At 44.3% G+C, this 20751-nt stretch overlaps 1 protein-coding gene across 1 annotated transcript; it reads right to left on the bottom strand.

The window, feature by feature from the left end:
- Positions 1-417: 417 nt before the first annotated feature.
- On the bottom strand, positions 418-19179 carry DGAT2 (diacylglycerol O-acyltransferase 2). Its single transcript, XM_073548605.1, has 8 exons — positions 19030-19179; positions 14394-14522; positions 14158-14265; positions 9591-9661; positions 8801-9005; positions 6937-7111; positions 3844-4046; positions 418-2827 (listed from the first exon to the last, which is right to left on the bottom strand). Exons 1-8 carry the CDS (start codon positions 19067-19069, stop codon positions 2673-2675), a joined length of 1086 nt encoding a protein of 361 aa, XP_073404706.1. The 5' UTR covers positions 19070-19179; the 3' UTR covers positions 418-2672.
- Between the last annotated feature and the right edge of the window lie 1572 nt (positions 19180-20751).

Raw genomic sequence — 20751 nt, 5'->3', positions numbered from 1 at the left:
ATTGCCAGATTTCTGAGCAGGGAACTTATAACCACTTCAAGGTTACTGAACCCTGAGGCAGGGACTCAAGATGTTGGATGCAGTGTCGTTTTGACATTACTGTGAATTATGTTTATTATATGGCGTGCTTTTCATTGTATGTATGCAATCAAAGGGATGCTCAAAGATGGTCTCCAAACCATAGGACTCATTTTGGATGAGCACCTTCAATATCAAATCATGATTACTGCACGATTTCCTCACGCTGATGCTTCTTTAACTCAGCCACTTCATTGCCAGCTTTGGTGTGTAGACTAGGGCAGAATGAGCAGAGTCATCTCGTGGTCATTATCAGCTCTATTGTATTAATCGAAGATGAGACAATTCCATATAATAAACGGGTCCCATATAAATAATCCGAGAAGGTACTAGAACTCGTACGATATCAGATCATAGATTTATTTATAGCTACTTGTACAAAAATAATGCATATATTACAACAGCAGACCGATGAGAAAACGCATCATAAAGTACCACAGAACAGATCAAGGCACGGTAACTAATTACAGACGCGTCCGATGTCCACACATCACAGAAGAAAGGTTGTGGGGAACACCGCTAACGAGGAACGCGATAATTATCTGTCAACCAGTTCAATAAAAATTAAAAAAAAAAAATGCACTTTATAATGTGTCCTCGGATTACAAAAGACATTCTTAGAGCTGAATGGTGGGCAGGAAATGGTTATGGCCCGGTCCACACGGGCACCAAAAATGGCACCCACCATTTAGGGTGTTGGAATGGCATCTGGTCTACTGTGGTGGCAACACCAGAACTACCTCCCCGACCCCAAGCCGAGAGCCATAGCCAGGTAGTGCCTGATTAGAGACCCCTGCCCTTTGGAGGCATCTGTTATGAGACCATTCCAGTGGCCTAACAGTGCCAATTCATTTTGGACCGGTGTGAGCTAGACAGCCATCTATACCATAAAAAAAATATATATACTGTATATATTATAAAATTGATATTTGGTTTTTACCCTTAAAATCAGGGGTCACTACCAACTTGCATTGCTTGTGCTAGGAGATGAAGGGAGTCAAGAAAACCTCTTTTGCAGAGAGATGAGGTTTAGAACGCGTCAACTCGGATCTAGGGGGTTCTATAAAAATAATTGTGCCAGTCACAGAAAGGGAAAAGCCTGGACTGAAAAACAAAAAAGTTGCAATATTTGTGCCACCCTATAAAAAAAATTATAACTGGGGACCAGCACAGTAAAGAAGCCCTAAAATGGCCACTTCCATGGTGTATCGAGTTTAATCTCTACGGTCAATTAGACCCTCTATATAATACAACAGTTCATGACTTCCTTTGGGCTGTTCTATGTAAAGCAGCAGACTGGCATTGGGCAGACATGTAATGGAATTTGGGTTTAGTACAAATACGCAACTTTTGTGCCAACGAGGATCTTACTTGAGCCATGAGCTGTCAGCCAGTACTGACCAGCTGTTCTTACCCAGTGACGTGAAGGTTTGATGACATTATAGAGATTGGGACAGGTCCATGTTATAGGTAACCAAACCACGTTTTCGTTGACCGACCCCCCCCCCCCCCTTCACCTGGAGATGGGAATGGAGTAGCATTTCCTCTGAAAACGGAGCAAATGGATCCTTAGTATCCCCATGTGAGAAAGGATGGTGTGAGCCAATAGAAGGTTTTATAAACAACTTGTCCCAAGATGGAGTAGTTGGCGCCCACACTGGGATATGTATGCTAGTGGCAACCATGCTGTAAAAGTTTCTAATGTTAACACAAAGTCCTTTTAGTGCAAAGAGGCAAGTGTCCTTGTGAAGTGGGCCTACACAATGGAAGCTTCTCTGAGCCTAGTGTGGTCCTCAAGTCAAAACAGACTGCCTTAGCCTCCCAGGCCAAGTACTAGTGATATCACCGTACATAAGGTGATGTCATGGAAGCTAATCCTGTCATCTGGTCATGTAAAGTTGTCAAGTAGTCTTTATGGGCAACAAGTCCTTGGCTCAAGTCTCCTTTGGAAGGAACCTACCACTGGACATAAATATCTACCTTAGGTTCTTCCATATTGGAAGGGCAAGAGTAAGATACAAGAGCTGGGAACATACTAAACACAATACTGACTGTAATAATGGCTACAATCTAACAGATACATCTACTCAAGAAATACCCTTCGCGCACAGTATAGATTGGTCATATGTAGCTAGATGTCCATGGGTCAACCAGCTTCCTGGTTCTTCCATCATGAACATTCTCCAACACAAACCACAACACTGGAACATAGGAAAGTCTTCAGTGTCTTGACGTCTCAATTCCTCATGAGGCTCAGCAGGAGATCTCTCCAGACGGTGCTCAACGTCCAGGTCAAAACCAGAGCCCGTCATTGGGGAGTACAACACATCATGGCATTATGAAGGCCAGAAGGTCCTTAGATATGGTCTATTCATTCTCACCAGCCAGGAACCATCCATCATTAAGCACAGAGACAAATCACTGGAGCAGATGCAGTCGTTACCAAGAAACGAGAATTGCTGTATCATATCTAAAAAAGACAAGACATTAGAGCTCGGGTGCTGACAAAGCTCCTGTAGATGAGTCATGAACGCTCGTCCTTGGATTCAAGATCAGCTCTTTCCCATACGGTAATTGCTCGGTGCGCAGCGGCTTCAATTGATCTCCAACATGTCAGATTCTGACAATCCAAACTTTGTTTTGTATTTGTCAAAGAGCTTCTGCAGGGAGGTCAGGTACATGCCATGGTAGAGGTCAATGTCCTTCTGGCTTGGCTGTTCCATCTTTGGGATTGTGATAGGTTCTCCAACTGGAGGGAAAACAAAAATTATACTATAATGTTGGGAAAATTAAAGATTTTTGCTCAAATTTTGGAGAAATACTGCAAGTGAGAAACTTCAAATGTTACGCAACAACTTTGGCATAAATGGCAGAATTTGTATGAAGTGGAGCAGCGCAGAAGATGAGGACACAGCCGTAACTTACCCAAAAATCATTATAACAGTAATTTGAATGATGTGGATACAAAATTAAACAAGGTTAGCAGATTACAGACCAAGAAAAGGTTTTACAATGTGACTACAAGTTTGTTTTTCTCTTGTATCTGGTCACTTATAATGGTGGCTATAAGCTAACCTTGCTGCACTACACGTCTGTCCTGCTGCAGTCCAGGTCCAAACTGCTCCCCTTCTCTGGCCAACTGGGCTCTTAATCATTCCTAACTGCGCCACATGTATCACCTGACCTGGTGTCTTCTCCAATCTCTTCCCCCCAGGAACATGCACTTTGCTCTTCAGTTCCTAATCATGTTATTCCCTCAGTTTTCCCTATTGAAATAATTTTTGACCAGCAGATGGCAGTGTTCACTTGCAGCTACTGTTAGGCATTAACTGTGTGCGTCTTCTCACTAGTCCGTCTCCTTTCATGGCAGTCACACTTTATAAAACTGAGAAATGTTCGAGAAAGCCATTGGCCACACTGGATCCATCAAAGTCACAGTATATGCCCTTAGACCGATGCACATTCTGGTGAAGGTGCACAGCAGCTAAAAGCTGCAAATTCATTAAAATACCCGCACCTCATCATTAAGCTGATGCGTTATGAGAGCCATTGAAGCTACACTAGAGGAGGCCAACAGGCCACTTGTTGGGTGCCAGTAAATGACCAGAGAACGCTACCCCTGGAATTTACCTTCTACATCATATTTTGCCCACTTGCCCATGTTTTCACCAAAAGTGAATAAAAAAAAACAAAAAAACAAGCATTTTACTGGTCAATCACTATTAACTAGTCAATAAGTAGCTCGCATATAAAGTATCTACTCACCCACAGTGGTAATAGGATTGGCATAGGGCACCAAACCCCAGCTGTCCGCAGAGAAGAACCCGCACCCGTGGAAGACGCATGGGGCAAATCCCACATATTTCTGAAATTTTCTCTGTATCCACCGACCCCAAGAGCCTTCTTCAAACACAACCTGCTTGTAAGCCTCATTCTCCCCGAAGGAATAGACCGGGACAAGATCGGCCCTATATGGAAATACAGAAAATATATCTATGGCCTGCCATAAAGGAAAGGTCTCCAACCTGTAGCCCTCCAGCTGCTGAGAACGTACAACTCTCAGTCCGGTATGACCGCTATAGTGTCATACAGCTGGAGAGACACATAGTGGAGACTACACACATGTACAAGAATATAACTTCTAATACTGCTCCTATGTAAAAGAAAATAACTACTATAATACTGCTCCTATGTACAAGAATAAAACTACTATAATACAGCCCCTATGTACAAGAATATAACTACTATAATACTGCCCCTATGTACAAGAAAATAACTACTGTAATACTGCTCCCTATATACAAGAATATAACTACTATAATACTGCCCCCTATGTACAAGAATATAACTACTATAATACTGCCCCTATGTACAAGAATATAACTACTATAATACTGCTCCTATGTACAGGAATATAACTACTATAATACTGCCCCTATGTACAAGAATATAACTACTATAATACTGCCCCTATGTACAAGAATATAACTACTATAATACTGCCCCTATGTACAAGATTACTATAATACTGCCCCCTATGTACAAGAATATAACTACTATAATACTGCCCCTATGTACAAGAATATAACTACTATAATACTGCTCCTATGTACAGGAATATAACTACTATAATACTGCCCCTATGTACAAGAATATAACTACTATAATACTGCTCCTATGTACAAGAATATAACTACTATAATACTGCCCCTATGTACAAGATTACTATAATACTGCCCCCTATGTACAAGAATATAACTACTATAATACTGCCCCTATGTACAAGAATATAACTACTATAATACTGCTCCTATGTACAGGAATATAACTACTATAATACTGCCCCTATGTACAAGAATATAACTACTATAATACTGCCCCCTATATACAAGAATATAACTACTATAATACTGCCCCCTATGTACAAGAATATAACTACTATAATACTGCCTCCTATATACAAGAATATAACTACTATAAGGCTGTGTGCACACGCTGCGGATTAGGTGCGGATTCATCCGCGCGGATTTTGTAAAATCCGCAGGTGAAACTGCAGGTCAAAATACCTGCGGTTTTACCTGCGGATTGCTCTGCGGTTTTGCCCTGCGGTTTTTCATCTCCTCAAATGGAGGAGATGGCAAACCGCAGGGGAATCCGCAGAAAGAATTGACATGTCAATTCTTTCTGCAGATTGAAAACCGCAGATAATCCGCGCGGAAAATTCCTCACCATCTGCATTGCGGTTTTTGATTCCCATAGGGAATCATGGTACTGTACACCGCAGCAAAAACTGCTGCGGGTCCGCAGCGGCTAAAACCGCTGCGGAACCGCAGCAAAATCCACAGCGTGTGCACAGAGCCTAATACTGCCCCTATGTACAAGAATATAACTACTATAATACTGCTCATATGTACAAGAATATAACTACTATAATACTGCCCCTATGTAGAAGAATATAACTACTATAATACTGCCCCTATGTACAAGAATATAACTACTATAATACTGCTCATATGTACAAGAATATAACTACTATAATACTGCCCCTATGTAGAAGAATATAACTACTATAATACTGCCTCCTATGTACAAGAATATAACTACTATAATACTGCCTCCTATGTACACGAATATAATTATAATACTGCCTCCTATGTACAAGAATATAACTACTATAATACTGCTCCTATGTACAAGAATATAACTACTATAATACTGCCTCCTATGTACAAGAATATAACTACTATAATACTGCCCCTATATACAAGAATATAACTACTATGATACTGCTCCTATGTACGAGAATATAGCTACTATAATACTGCTCCTATGTACAAGAATATAACTACTATAATACTGCCCCTATGTACAAGAATATAACTACTATAATACTGCTCCTATGTACAAGAATATAACTACTATAATACTGCCCCATGTACAAGAATATAACTACTATAATACTGCTCTTATATAGAATATAACTACTATAATACTGCCTCCTATGTACAAGAATATAACTACTATAATACTGCCCCTATATACAAGAATATAACTACTATAATACTGCCCCTATGTACAAGAATATAACTACTATAATACTGCTCCTATGTACAAGAATATAACTACTATAATACTGCCCCTATGTACAAGAATATAACTACTATAATACTGCCTCTATGTACAAGAATATAACTACTATAATACTGCTCATATGTACAAGAATATAACTACTATAATACTGCCCCTATGTACAAGAATATAACTACTATAATACTGCTCCTATGTACAAGAATATAACTACTATAATACTGCTCCTATGTACAAGAATATAACTACTATAATACTGCCTCCTATGTACAAGAATATAACTACTATAATACTGCCCCTATATACAAGAATATAACTACTATGATACTGCTCCTATGTACGAGAATATAGCTACTATAATACTGCTCCTATGTACAAGAATATAACTACTATAATACTGCCCCTATGTACAAGAATATAACTACTATAATACTGCTCCTATGTACAAGAATATAACTACTATAATACTGCCCCATGTACAAGAATATAACTACTATAATACTGCTCTTATATAGAATATAACTACTATAATACTGCCCCTATATACAAGAATATAACTACTATAATACTGCCCCTATGTACAAGAATATAACTACTATAATACTGCTCCTATGTACAAGAATATAACTACTATAATACTGCCCCTATATACAAGAATATAACTACTATAATACTGCCCCTATGTACAAGAATATAACTACTATAATACTGCCCCTATATACAAGAATATAACTACCATCGCTGATGCTTCCAGTTACAAGCTGTTCTTACCCGTGTTGTATCGCAATCTTCACAAATCCTTTTCTCTTCATTAGGGTCACAGAGTTTTTACCCGGTCGGCTGTCCAGAGACTCTGCAGCGCCTCCTACCACGATCACCACAGCGTTTCCAGTTCCATTTTTGGATAGGATGTAGTCTATTGTGTCTCTGTTCACAGGACAGATTCCTGTAGAAATAAAATCAACATTTATCAATTTTGTACAGAATTAATTGCAGCTCCATCAATAGCAATTTTTTTTTGCATATTTATTTTGACCACCAGGAGGCAGTAGTGAGTTACGGCACATTTTGGTTTAGTCCAAGAGTAACACAATTGCTGAGAATACTACTAGTGGATTACTTTGGAATAACTTTCATGGACCCAGTGATCCCGCAGTCTTCCTTCCTCTGCTTCCCATAAATTCTAGATAACAAGTAAAATAAAATTCCCGGGTCTCCACATGTTCAGTGTCTGGCTTGTGCACTGCGGTCAATCAGCGCTCTGTTCTCTGGACCTCGGACCGTTCTCTCCGTGACCTTTAATCAGATTGTCGTCAACGCTACAAAAGTCTGGCAAGACGCCGCCACTTTGGAATAAAGCCGCGGGTGGAAAGTTAACGCTCGGCTATTTTAGTCACTTAAGTCAAATGCTTTATTTTCGCGATTGGGGGAGAGGAGACCGGAAACCAGGCGAGTGGAGGTCACCTGCTGACGGACCCCATTCAGCAAGGTATCAAATCCCTGCAGAAGCTCCAAATTAGATCTTTTTTTTTTTTTGTTTTTAAATGAACAGCGCCACTTTTGCACACAGGTCGTTAGTTGTATTGCAGCTCAGATCAACTGGCTGTGGACATTGATGTCGCAACTCTAATAAGATGTCAAGTCTGTGTTGGAAAAACCTTCACCGCTTTGTTCTGAAACCAGTGCCACACACCTCCCAAGGCCACTCGTGGTATTGCAGTGCAGTGCAATTTAAAGACAATGTAAGTGAGCCGCAATACACGTAGATATATACAGTATATAACAGAGGATCCACCATTTACAATAGGTGATGTCACAGCTCACCTCCTCCCCCTCCTGTACAATGACTCTTGCACACGCTCATTATTTGCACTCATACAATAGATGTCTTGTAGTCACTTTGTTGCCGCTAATGTGCATGTAAATTTACTGAAACAGGAAATCATAAGAGTATAAAATGCCCCAGTGGCCATTGCTGGAATTGCTAGAGGTCTTATTTTCATTAAAGATAATTCTATAGATACAAGTAAAAAGAAGGATTTAAACAAAAATTTGTTTTCCCGACGACACTCCCTTCATGGGAGTTTATACTTGAAGGGGGTTATTGTTGGAAGGTTCCAAAAAAAAAAAAAAAAAAAAAAAAATATATGCTGGAAATTTTAACTGACGGACATCTGACCAATTACAAGCAGGTGTTAAATTCTTCTGCAGTGCCTCCTTGGGTTAGAGTAGGTATTACACTGCTCTCATTGAACGCCCACTGGTGTAATCACTGAATGTTGAGTCCTACAGGTCGACAGATTCTTTTTGTGGCCATTCTTCACTCCTGGGGAATCATGTCGGACATTCGGTTGGTGGCTTTTATTCCATGAAGGACATGGAAAATTACTCTTTAAAGAAGAGACCGATCCCAAGCAGCAGCTAAGAGTGATGTCAATGCCTGAAACGCCCCTCGTCTGCAGACTGCACCCTGGGGGGCGAAGTGAGGACATTGTTACCCCAATAGCCGAGAACTAGAACCATCCCGAGGCACAAGGAGAAGGATTCTGATGCTGGACAATTGCTTAAAATGCAACTCCCTGTGCCTAGAAGATATTACACAGCAGTCAGGCTTCACCCGTGGGTCAGAACTCACCTCCAGACATTAAGTAGTCTCTTAATACTGGCATCCTGAAGTTCCCAGCCAGCGTGGCGAGGTAAGGCTTAATGCCAGGGAACTTTCTGGAGACTCCGGTGGCTTCGGTACCAAAGTTGCAGAAGGCCCCCAGGCACATGATCCCGTGAGGGTGGTAGCCAAAGATGTAGTTGCGGCTGGGGAGCAGGTTGTGAGTCTTCACCAGCTGGAAAAGAGTAGAAGAAGAAGTCATCAATGTCTCAGACCAAAGTCACCTCCCTCAGCAGCAGCTGGCATCTCACACCTGGTGCCCGCTGGCCTACAACACGGCACATGAGGCCACCATGATAAAGATCTGCCAGCTCCCTGCAGCCCGCACACCATCAGCCACGGCGGTGACAAAGTTCAATGCAGTCATTATCCCAGATAAGAAAATGAATCCCCAGCCTGGGAATGTCCTCACAAAGTCCTAATAAACAAAGTGCCGGGGGTCCGTGGAGTCGACGAAGGGTCAATAGATGTGTCGGGGGATACATGGCCCATCAGGAGGCAAGACCCTCCTCAATCACAGGGGCAGCAGAGCCACAAAGTCATGGAGGAAAGTTTAAGGAAACTTTAAATAAACTTTCCACAAGTCAGTGATGTTTCAAGAGTTTTAATTGGTCGAGGTCCAGATAAAGGCAACCCCCGCCGAACCCCCAAATGGAAGTACAGACTCTAACATCTGTTCTTCCCACCGTACCACGTTCTGCTTTTATTTGGCAATTGGGAGGGTTCTACAGTCAAAAACTAAGACACTGGAAACACTTACCCGTATAGGAAAGTAGTCCCTGAAGTAGCGCCACATGGCCCAGTTCCTCACCCACGAGGATCGTCTGCCACCTGCAAATGGTTACGGGAATCAAAGATGAGATGACGGCTGATGAGAGCGGTCAGTCGTGTGCAGGCGGTAAATGTCCCAGAAACCCGAACAGAGGAATGCAGGGTCACAATTGTTATAATCACCGGTTTTCCGTCAATGAGCAGAAACTGCAGCAGTGTATATTGAGAATGGGAAGAGTAACTGCAACAGCTGAAGCACTGTTACAATGCATCAGATCTATTGTAACATGACCTGAATCCAGAGCTGCACTCACTATTCTGCTGGTGTAGTCACTGTGTACATACATTACTGACCCCGAGTTACATCCTGTATTATACCCCAGAGCTGCACTCCCTATTCTGCTGGTACAGTCACTGTGTACATACATTACATTACTGATCCTGAGTTACATCCTGTATTATCCTCCAGAGCTGCACTCACTATTCTGCTGGTAGTCACTGTGTACATACATTATATTACTGATCCAGAGTTACCTCCTGTATTTTACTCCAGAGCTGCACTTACTATTCTGCTGGTGCAGTCACTGTGCACATACATTACTGATCCTGAGTTACCTCCTGTATTATACTCCAGAGCTGCACTCACTATTCTGCTGGTGCAGTCACTGTGCACATACATTACTGATCCTGAGTTACCTCCTGTATTTTACTCCAGAGCTGCACTCACTATTCTACTGGTGCAGTCACTGCACAGGATGTAACTCAGGATCAGTATTGTAATGTATGTACACAGTGACTGCACCAGCAGAATAGTGAGTGCAGCTCTGGGGTATAATACAGGATGTAGCTCAGGACCATTCTTTGGTCACACAATGGTCCTCCACAGCCACTCACACAGATGGACACACCACACCTCATCTTCATCCACCTTCTCCGTATCTGACCACCATCTAGTCACATTTGACCCCAACATCTTCACCTGCCCCCTCTCCCAAGCCCAGCAGTTAATACCCTTTGAAGAAACCTCACCCCAGGACATGCACAGACCTGCTCTTCTCTGCCATATCCTCACCCCACCACTCAGCTTTGGACTCTAGCCCTCTGTTGGAGTGGCCAAACATTTAAGTGTCCCTTCCTACCATCTCCAATCCCCCCCATTGACAGCTCTGGCATTATAGAGACAGGTACATATTGAAAACTAGCAACTGGGCGGTGCACATAGATGTTTGGCCATGCCAGGGTGCACAACGCGTCTGATTTTGTTTGGTCATTCTGTGCCGATTGTCCCTTTAGTTCCCTCCTCCGACCTCCCTCATTTTTGCAGAAGATTGCTGCACATTATAAAAAGATTGACCAAACAAATGTTACTGAGCAGCCACCCCGTCCAGTTACCAGACCACTGCCCCCTATAACCTCCCCCACCATCACTGAAGGAGAGCTCACTCACCATTTTCCAGATCCCACCTCCTCCCCACCAGGCTTATCCCAGCCATAACCCATCTCCTCAACCTATTGCTAACCTCGGTGCCTTCCCCTCTGCTTGCAAACCTGCCAGGATCCTGAGTAAACTATCCCCCGACCTCTGTGTCCAGCCATCGCCCCATACCACTGTACCCCTTCACATCCAGACTCCTCAAACATAAGTCCATGCTGAACTTTCCGGTCATCTTTCATCCAACTCGCTCTTCGACAACCCACAATCCGGCTTCCGTCCCCACCACTCCACCAAAACTGCCCTGACCAAAATTACTAACAACTTACTGCCAAAGCCAACAAACCGTCCTCTGCACTTCTTGGCCTGTCCTCTGCCTTTGACAGTCAACCACTCGTTCCTACTACAGATCCTTCACATCAAAGACCTTGTCCTCTCCAGCCGCACATTTAGAGTCTCCCACCCTACCGCCATCCTCTGTTGGTGCCCCTCAAGGCTCTGCCCTGGATCATTCTGGATTGAGACAACTCAGAGTCCCATGGCTTCCAGTACCACCTATCTGCTGATGCTCAGATCTACTCCTCTGGCCTAGATATCTCCAAAAGGTAATGCCCTCATCATCTCCCTCCTTGACTACTGAAACCTCTTTGGTCTCCATGACAACTCTCGCACCTCTCCAGTCCATTCTCAACTCTGCTGCCCGAATAATCCATCTCCCCTCGCTACTCCTCCGCCTCTCCGCAAATCTCTTCATTGACTTCGTTACCCTACGAATCCAGTTCAAACTACTAACAAGGCCATCCATAATCTGTCTCCTCCATATATCTCCAAACTAATCTCCCGATATCTTCCAACACGTAATCTCCGGACCTCACAAGACCTCCTCTCCTACGCTCAACTACGTTCTTCACCCAATCACCTCCAAGACTTCTCCTGAGTGTCCCCCGTCCTCTGGAATGCACACAAGTCCAATTGTCTCCAACATTAGGAACCTTGAAACAACCTGAAAACTCATCTCTATAGGAAGGTCAAAAACCGGCACCGCCCCTGCTGCCACCACCACAGCTGCCGCAACCCAGCCTACTGTGCCCTTCCCCAGTATCATGTAGATTGTAAGCCCCAATGGCAGGATCCTCTGTACCATCCTGTCACTGATACTTTGTCGACCGATATATGGTACTGCACCACAGAAGCAATGCAGTATCAGTAATGGAATATATTTACAGTGACTCCACCAGCAGAATAGTGAGTGCAGCTCTGGGGTATAATACAGGATGTAACTCAGGATCAGTATTGTATGTACACAGTGACTGCACCAGCAGAATAGTGAGTGCAGCTCTGGGGTATAATACAGGATGTAACTCAGGATCAGTATTGTATGTACACAGTGACTGCACCAGCAGAATAGTGAGTGCAGCTCTGGGGTATAATACAGGATGTAACTCAGGATCAGTAATGTAATGTATGTGCACAGTGACTGCACCAGCAGAGTATTGAGTGCAGCTCTGGAGTATAATACAGGATGTAACTCAGGATCAGTAATGTAATGTATGTACACAGTGACTGCACCAGCAGAATAGTGAGTGCAGCTCTGGAGTATAATACAGGATGTAACTCAGGATCAGTAATGTAATGTATGTACACAGTGAGTGCACCAGCAGAATAGTGAGTGCAGCTCTGGGGTATAATACAGGATGTAACTCACGATCAGTAATGTATGTACACAGTGACGGCGCCAGCAGAATAGTGAGTGCAGCTCTGGGGTATAATAGAGGATGTAACTCAGGATCAGTAATGTAATGTATGTACACAGTGACAGCAGCAGCAGAATAGTGAGTGCAGCTCTGGAGTAGAATACAGGATGTAACTCAGGATCAGTAATGTATGTACACAGTGACTGCACCAGCAGAATAGTGAGTGCAGCTCTGGGGTATAATAGAGGATGTAACTCAGGATCAGTAATGTAATGTATGTACACAGTGACAGCAGCAGCAGAATAGTGAGTGCAGCTCTGGAGTAGAATACAGGATAACTAATGTCCCCATATAGTGCATGTTATAGGCAGCATATTCCCTGTTTATTTGTGGTGATTTGTTGGCAGCAGCAATTTTAGGGCCACAGACAATGCGCCTATGAATGAGTTATGTTTTTCATTGTACGATCCGTGGTGTTTGCAGAGACCAATGATTTAGACCAGTGTTATAATGAAGCCAATGTATAAAGGTCTTTACTTGAGTTGCGCAAAATCAGATGCAAATCAAAATCATGTTGCATTTTTAAGAAGTTTGTTGGTGAAGAGGCAGATGGCGAGGAGAGAACCAGATACAGAGGTGCCTGTCATCTTACATTGCTAAACACTATTTACTCAGGACAAAAATGCCACCAAAAAAAAAAAAAATATATATATTGTTATAGTTGTAGAAAACCCATAAAGGTCCCAGTGTGATCTCCACTTGGTTTTCACTTCCTGATATACAGTATATGGTTAGCTCAATGCTAACAGTATAACCAATAATTGCTCCCCCTAGTGGTGACCGATGACAGCCAACATTTTATCATTTACAAAATTGTATTTGTCATTTCAAGTGACTTATTCCTCCTATACACAGATGGCTTATTAACATTTTCTGCCCATGATTTGTATCCTGCATGTTTCACCAGTTTTCTCCTCAACAGGCTCAATATATAACTTTCAGTGGGTGCAGAATGGCTGCCATGATTAACATACACAGATATGAGGGCTTCCTGCTCTCCTACGTAGAGCATGTCCAGCAGCAGCATGGAGGACATTACACAATAGTACTGAGCAGGGTAGCTGTGAAGCCAGCACTGTGAGAAGAAACACTTAATAGAAAGACGCAGCACCACCTGTGCATCTCTGCCTCTCCCTACTCATCCAAACTTCAATAAGAAGCAGATATCTGATCCCTCAGTGAGCCGACAAGCCATCTTGTAATGATTAAGATGCGTTTGGGCAGGGGGGAAGTTTCGGACTAGAAGGCAGATGGAGTGAAGAGGCTCATAAGTGTAGAAAGAAGCAGATTCTCTTATAAGATATGGTTATAAGAAACTTTGTAAAAGTGAACTATTTATGAAAAGTTTGTGGGTGATGGAATAATCTTACCTTTATTAGGGGTATTCCAGTCAAACACCAACCAGGCTAGATATAAAGCAGCGATGAGCCAGCAGTCGGTGCAGAAGATGTAGAGGAGGATGATGGTGCATGCCACCCCTGCGACACAGAAAGACATTAGATCACTTAGAATAAAGTATATTTTTAACCCATTTTTACCCTTGCAGCACCTGCCATAAATGGAGGTCACCTGCGCTAGTCTGGTAGCAGAACAGTAAAGATCTTACCCAGAGCAAGGAAGCTGAGAACCCATTGTAACACCGAGAAAATCTGAAGATGTCTTTCCACACGAGACTTCGACAGCCAGGGGATGGAGGGCAGATCATGGACTGTCGAGAGGATGCTGGATCCCGTCCCTGCGGAGATACAGAGCCCTCATTGGTTTATTTATTCCCAAAAAATTCCAAGCAGAAGCCTGAAATGCAGCTCTGGAGGTGACTGGAGTATTCTAGAATCAGCAGCGCACCAAGACGCCAAAAACTTACAGCAACACTTTTCATGCACTGTAGTATTCTCTCTACAGAATCTGGACCTCCTCCACTAACCAGTAGGATTTCTGGAGGCAGCTTTGTATGTGACTAGAGAAGATCTAAGTTTTAAAGCAGATAGGTAAATTTGGAAAAAAAAAGTTGCAAGGAAGCAGAGAATTGGGGTGCAGTGTCCTACATGCGCACACTTTTATTTACCCCATTCTTTGATCTCCCTGCTCCTAAACCAATGGGTCGCAGCTCCAGACCTGACACATTGGACTCTGCCTCCACAAATCTTCCTGATCAGCTTATCCACTGCATATTTTAACAGGACATTTCGGTGCCATTGGAAGAAACTTTAATTTCTGGAGTATACTGAAGTCCAACTAATGTTTATGGAGACCCATGAGACTACAAATCCCAGCATGCCCTGCAAACTGTAGAGCCCAAGAAGGCCTACAATCACTTGCTGAATTTTAAAGCTTGGTGAATATTAAACTTCACCATGTCCATAGTTGTCAACAGACCAAGGATATTGTTTTTTTTTTCTCTTCAAGGCTCTGCTTAGCTTTAACAACTTAATACATTTAATACAGAATAATTTCTGCAATTTCAGTATTTGGATACAGAACTCCAAACTTCACAGATAGAAAATACTAGCTACCTGCAGCCGCCACTAGAGGGAGCTCATTGCATAATATACCTTATATGACACACCTTGGCATAAAGATATTAGACACATTGCACAAACAAAATGGAGAAGCCGCATTGGTTAAATCATCTCTACTCTGCGGAAACATTGGATTCCAGATTAAGTTAGATTTATTGTATACAGAGGTCCTAACATTAAGTAAAATTTGATATATAGGAGCTGAAAAAAGCCAACTAGTCATCCAGCTCTGAGCGGCCAAAGATCTCCGGCTTCCCACCTGTCCAGCAATGGAATCTGGTCCATGACGCTTATAAATAGTAAATGCCCATGAAATCCTACAGTCGGTTCTCACAGCGGAGCGCTGGGTGCCGGGTAACCGAGACGCCACTGGTTATTATTTCATGAGGAACAAAGTGTAAATATTTATAGTGTCAGGTAGTAAAGAAAACACAAGATCCTGAGCAGGTGGAGAACAAGGCAGAGAATGGAGGGGCCGAGAACAACACACAAGTGGAACAACAGTGCGCAAGAGAATTCACAGAGAAAACAATAAACAGTCACATTTTTACATTACTGATCCTGAGTTACCTCCTGTATTATACTCCAGAGCTGCACTCACTATTCTGCTGGTGCAGTCACTGTGTACATACATTACTGATCCTGAGTTATATCCTGTATTATACTCCAGAGCTGCATTCACTATTCTGCTGGTGCAGTCACTGTGTACATACATTACTGATCCTGAGTTACATCCTGTATTATACTCCAGAGCTGCACTCACTATTCTGCTGGTGCAGTCACTGTGTACATACATTACATTACTGATCCTGAGTTACATCCTGTATTATACCCCAGAGCTGCACTCATTCTGTTGGTGCAGTCACTGTGTACATACATTACATTACTGATCCTGAGTTACATCCTGTATTATACCCCAGAGCTGCACTCATTTTTCTACATGCATATGGGTAATGAATGTACATGCGGCAATAACCCAACTTCCATTATCCATGTGGCCACTGTGATAGTCACTGGTTCATCAGCCATCCAGGAAGGGATATCAATCACCTGTGGCCAGTGATTGTCTGCAGCATTCACATAAGTCATAGCTGCAGGATCAGAACAGAGACCTGAGCAGCGGAGAAGGGAAAAGATTGTTACTGGTTACTTTAGCTCCTGTAAGTTTCTAGTCCGCCTTTATGGAGGCCTCATCCAGTCCTTCCGGCCATCAGTGATTAGAAACATTCTAATTTACATCTGAAGGCTGGAGACATGGTCAGATCCACAGCTGAGGGTTTGTTACTCTGGTATCCAGTCTGGTGAATAGTAAACATTTTTTGGCACTTGTTACAGTGTATCAGTCTAAACAGGACAGACATTATTATTTGGATTGGGGGATATCATCTGCTGCATATTTATACCATCTAGAAGACCCCGATACAAATAAGAAACTTCCTGTAAGATTGGAACTCAAGAATTCCTCTTCCTTCCTCCTTCCTGAAAAAAAGCTCCATCTTCCTACATCCTCTAGGTTATGGTGGTCCGCAGACCCTGGCATCATGGGCCAGTGATTACTAACTACACCTGTGCCATACCCCTTGCATTACCTGTCTCTCCCCAATTGGGGTGGGACTACAACTCCCAGCAGGCAAGGACAGCAGCTTCACTAGACACTGAGCCATGGGTTACAGATTCATGCACTGATGGGCACATTTCTTTTTCTTTAAACAGGTAAATGTAGCAGAGCTGTGCAGGTGATTGTGCTGAATAATTACACAGGACTGCAGGTGATACAGTCTGATAAATCGGGGACAGGACTGCAGGAATCTGAGCTGCCATGTGATGCTACATATAAACTGCAGCACCTATTGACCAACTCCGCTCTGCTACATTCCTGTACAGACGATAGTGCATTGCTCTGCCACCTGTTTAACTACAACCCCCAGCAAGCCCACAGTCTCAGGACTATCTGATACACATGTGGAGGAGGAGATATCGGAACCTGCTCTATGCAATATATACAGATGTAGCAGAGCTGAATTTAACATGTTGAGCAGACTGCAAATAATGCATCGTCGACCTGACAAATCCAGCTCTACTACATCTGTATATGTTGCATAAAGCAGCAGTTTAACATATAAATTCCTACATCCATAAGGAAGGTCTTGCCGGGTGTTGTAGTTCTACCCAAATCTAAAGCCACAGGATGGAGACTAATGCATGCTTAGCAATGGAGGAAGGAGTAGAAATGCACAGGTGTAGCAGAGCTGAGTTCATCAACAAGTTCAGCAATTACTTCTATGTAGCCTTACTCAGGACTGCACGTCTCTGCATTATCTGTCATACCAGAATGCAGAACACATCCAGCTCTGCTACATACATCTGATAGAAGCCAGCAGCCCCAGTGTAGATGACCCCCAACACCATAAGTCACCAACAACCGCATTAGAGGGCAAGCTCTGCAGCCCAGGCTCTGCCATCAGGGCCAATCCCCAACAATGGGGCAGACCAGAGAGGATGGGATGCACTCAGTAATATCAGGTACTGTCACATTATAGGACCCCCGAGGATGAAGGAAGGACAAGCCAGCAGCAGATGCCCCCAATTACTAATCAGCAAAATAACCTATAAATGTTCATGCGGTGTAGGGGGAGCCGGCAGTATAGGGCAGTGTAGGGGGAGCCGGCAGTGCAGGGGGAGCCGGCAGTGCAGGGCAGTATAGGGGAGTATAGGGGAGCCGGCAGTGTAGGGGGAGCCGGCAGTATAGGGGGAGCCGGCAGTATAGGGCAGTGTAGGGGGAGCCGGCAGTGTAGGGGGAGCCGGCAGTATAGGGGGAGCCGGCAGTATAGGGGGAGCCGGCAGTATAGGGGGAGCCGGCAGTATAGGGGGAGCCAGCAGTATAGGGCAGTGTAGGGGGAGCCGGCAGTATAGGGCAGTGTAGGGCAGTGTAGGGGGAGCCGGCAGTATAGGGCAGTATAGGGCAGTGTAGGGGGAGCCGGCAGTATAGGGCAGTGTAGGGGGAGCCGGCAGTATAGGGCAGTGTAGGGGGAGCCGGCAGTATAGGGCAGTGTAGGGGGAGCCGGCAGTATAGGGGAGCCAGCAGTTTAGGGGAGTGTAGGGGAGCCGGCAGTGTAGGGGAGCCGGCAGTGTAGGGGAGCCGGCAGTGTAGGGGAGCCGGCAGTGTAGGGGAGCCGGCAGTGTAGGGGAGCCGGCAGTGTAGGGGAGTATAGGGCAGTATAGGGGAGTATAGGGCAGTATAGGGGAGCCGGCAGTGTAGGGCAGTGTAGGGGGAGCCGGCAGTATAGGGCAGTGTAGGGGGAGCCGGCAGTATAGGGCAGTGTAGGGGGAGCCGGCAGTATAGGGCAGTGTAGGGGGAGCCGGCAGTGTAGGGCAGTATAGGGGAGCCGGCAGTGTAGGGCAGTATAGGGGAGCCGGCAGTGTAGGGCAGTATAGGGCAGTATAGGGGGAGCCGGCAGTATAGGGCAGTGTAGGGGGAGCCGGCAGTATAGGGCAGTGTAGGGGGAGCCGGCAGTGTAGGGGAGTATAGGGGAGCCGGCAGTGTAGGGCAGTATAGGGGAGCCGGCAGTATAGGGCAGTGTAGGGGAGTATAGGGGAGTCGGCAGAGTAGGGGAGCCGGCAGTTTAGGGCAGTGTAGGGGAGTGTAGGGGAGCCGGTAGTGTAGGGGAGTATAGGGGAGTCGGCAGTGTAGGGGAGCGGGCAGTATAGGGGAGAGTCACTCACCCCGCAGCAGCCCGGAGTACGCAGCTATGATCGTCTTCATGGTGCAGCCGCCTGCAGTACCGCACACCCCCACACTCTGCACGGTACTGGCGGCCGAGCGCAGCGCCCTCTATATATAGACGGGAGGAGGACGCAACCAAGCGGCGGCTCCAGGGGAGGAGCGGAGGCTGGTGCTGGTCCTGCACATAGAGGGTGATCGGTGCTGGCACCGGCCCTGGTGATGGGGAATGGGGTCTTTAGTAACCTCTTGCTCCATCATTGGATTGGGGATTGGCATAAACCCTGCTCAGCCGATGCCAGAATTAATAAATGTCAAATTTGGGGTTTGGTAATTAGTAGCATGGCAGCAGCGCCTGGGCACAGGGGTGTAAAGGGGAACCTGTGCTGTGGGGCCAGTGGCTTCACCCCTGTTCCATCTCTTTATGGGCTGATGTACTGATGATCATTATTAGGTAGATGTATGTATATGGTCCCCGGGACCCTCTGCTCCTCACCCCGGGGTCGTCTCTGATGCCACGTTTGGGCTCTGCTGCATCCTAATGGTGAGTCTCCGGCTAAATCCTCATTGACAGTCTCCTGACCTGCTCTACTCTGGTGCATTGTTCTGCTCTTCCGGTGAGTCTGACTTCTATACCAGGAAAGATCTTTGAACAAATTATTAAACAACATGTATGTCAATACCTGGATAAGAATGAAGTGATTAAACAGAGTCAGCATGGGTTTCTAACTAATAAGTCATGTCAGACTAACTTAATTTCCTTCTATGACAGAATCACTGATTGGGTGGATCAAGGAAATGCTGTAGATATAGTATATCTTGACTTCAGCAAAGCATTTGACAAAGTCTCTCATACAATCCTTATTGAAAAAATGACTAAGTATGGAATGGACAAGGCAACTGTTAGGTGGATTCATAACTGGCTTAGTGATCGGACCCAAAGAGTGGTCGTAAATGGCTGCACATCCAGTTGGAAGAATGTCTCAAGTGGGGTACCACAGGGCTCTGTCCTGGGCCCTGTATTGTTCAACATCTTTATCAACGATTTTGATGAAGGAATTGAGGGTAAAATGATTAAATTTGCTGATGACACAAAGCTAGGAGGGATAGCTAATACTAGAGAAGAGAGAGAGAGGATTCAAAAAGATTTAAATAAACTGGAGAAGTGGGCAGCAACTAACAGAATGGTTTTTAACAGGGAGAAATGCAAAGTAATACATCTGGGCAATAAAATTGAAAAAAGCATATACAGAATGGGAGGAATAGGGCTAAGTGACAGCACATGTGAAAAAGACTTGGGTATACTAATAGATCACAGACTGAATATGAGTCAACAGTGTGATGCAGCAGCAAAAAAGGCAAATGCAATTCTAGGATGTATTAACAGAAGCATACAGTCTAGATCACGTGAAGTCATTATTTCCCTCTACTCCTCTTTGGTCAGACCTCATCTGGAATACTATGTGCTGTTTGGGGCACCACATTTTAAAAAAGACATCAACAAACTGGAGCAAGTTCAGAAAAGAGCGACCAGAATGGTGACCGGTCTGCAAACCCTGTCTTATGAGGAAAGGTTGCAGGATTTGGGAATGTTTAGTTTGCAAAAGAGAAGACTGAGAGGAGACTTAATAGCTGTCTACAAATATCTAAAGGGCTGTCACATTGTAGAAGGATCAACTTTATTCTCATTTGCACAAGGAAAGACTAGAAGCAATGGGATGAAA

Source organism: Dendrobates tinctorius, unplaced genomic scaffold (genome assembly GCF_039654945.1).
Source record: "Dendrobates tinctorius isolate UK_male_01 unplaced genomic scaffold, ASM3965494v1 ptg000157l, whole genome shotgun sequence".
Taxonomy (NCBI): domain Eukaryota; kingdom Metazoa; phylum Chordata; class Amphibia; order Anura; family Dendrobatidae; genus Dendrobates; species Dendrobates tinctorius.
Note: the sequence above shows the minus strand (reverse complement) of the source record. Positions and strands in the feature narration are given on the sequence as shown.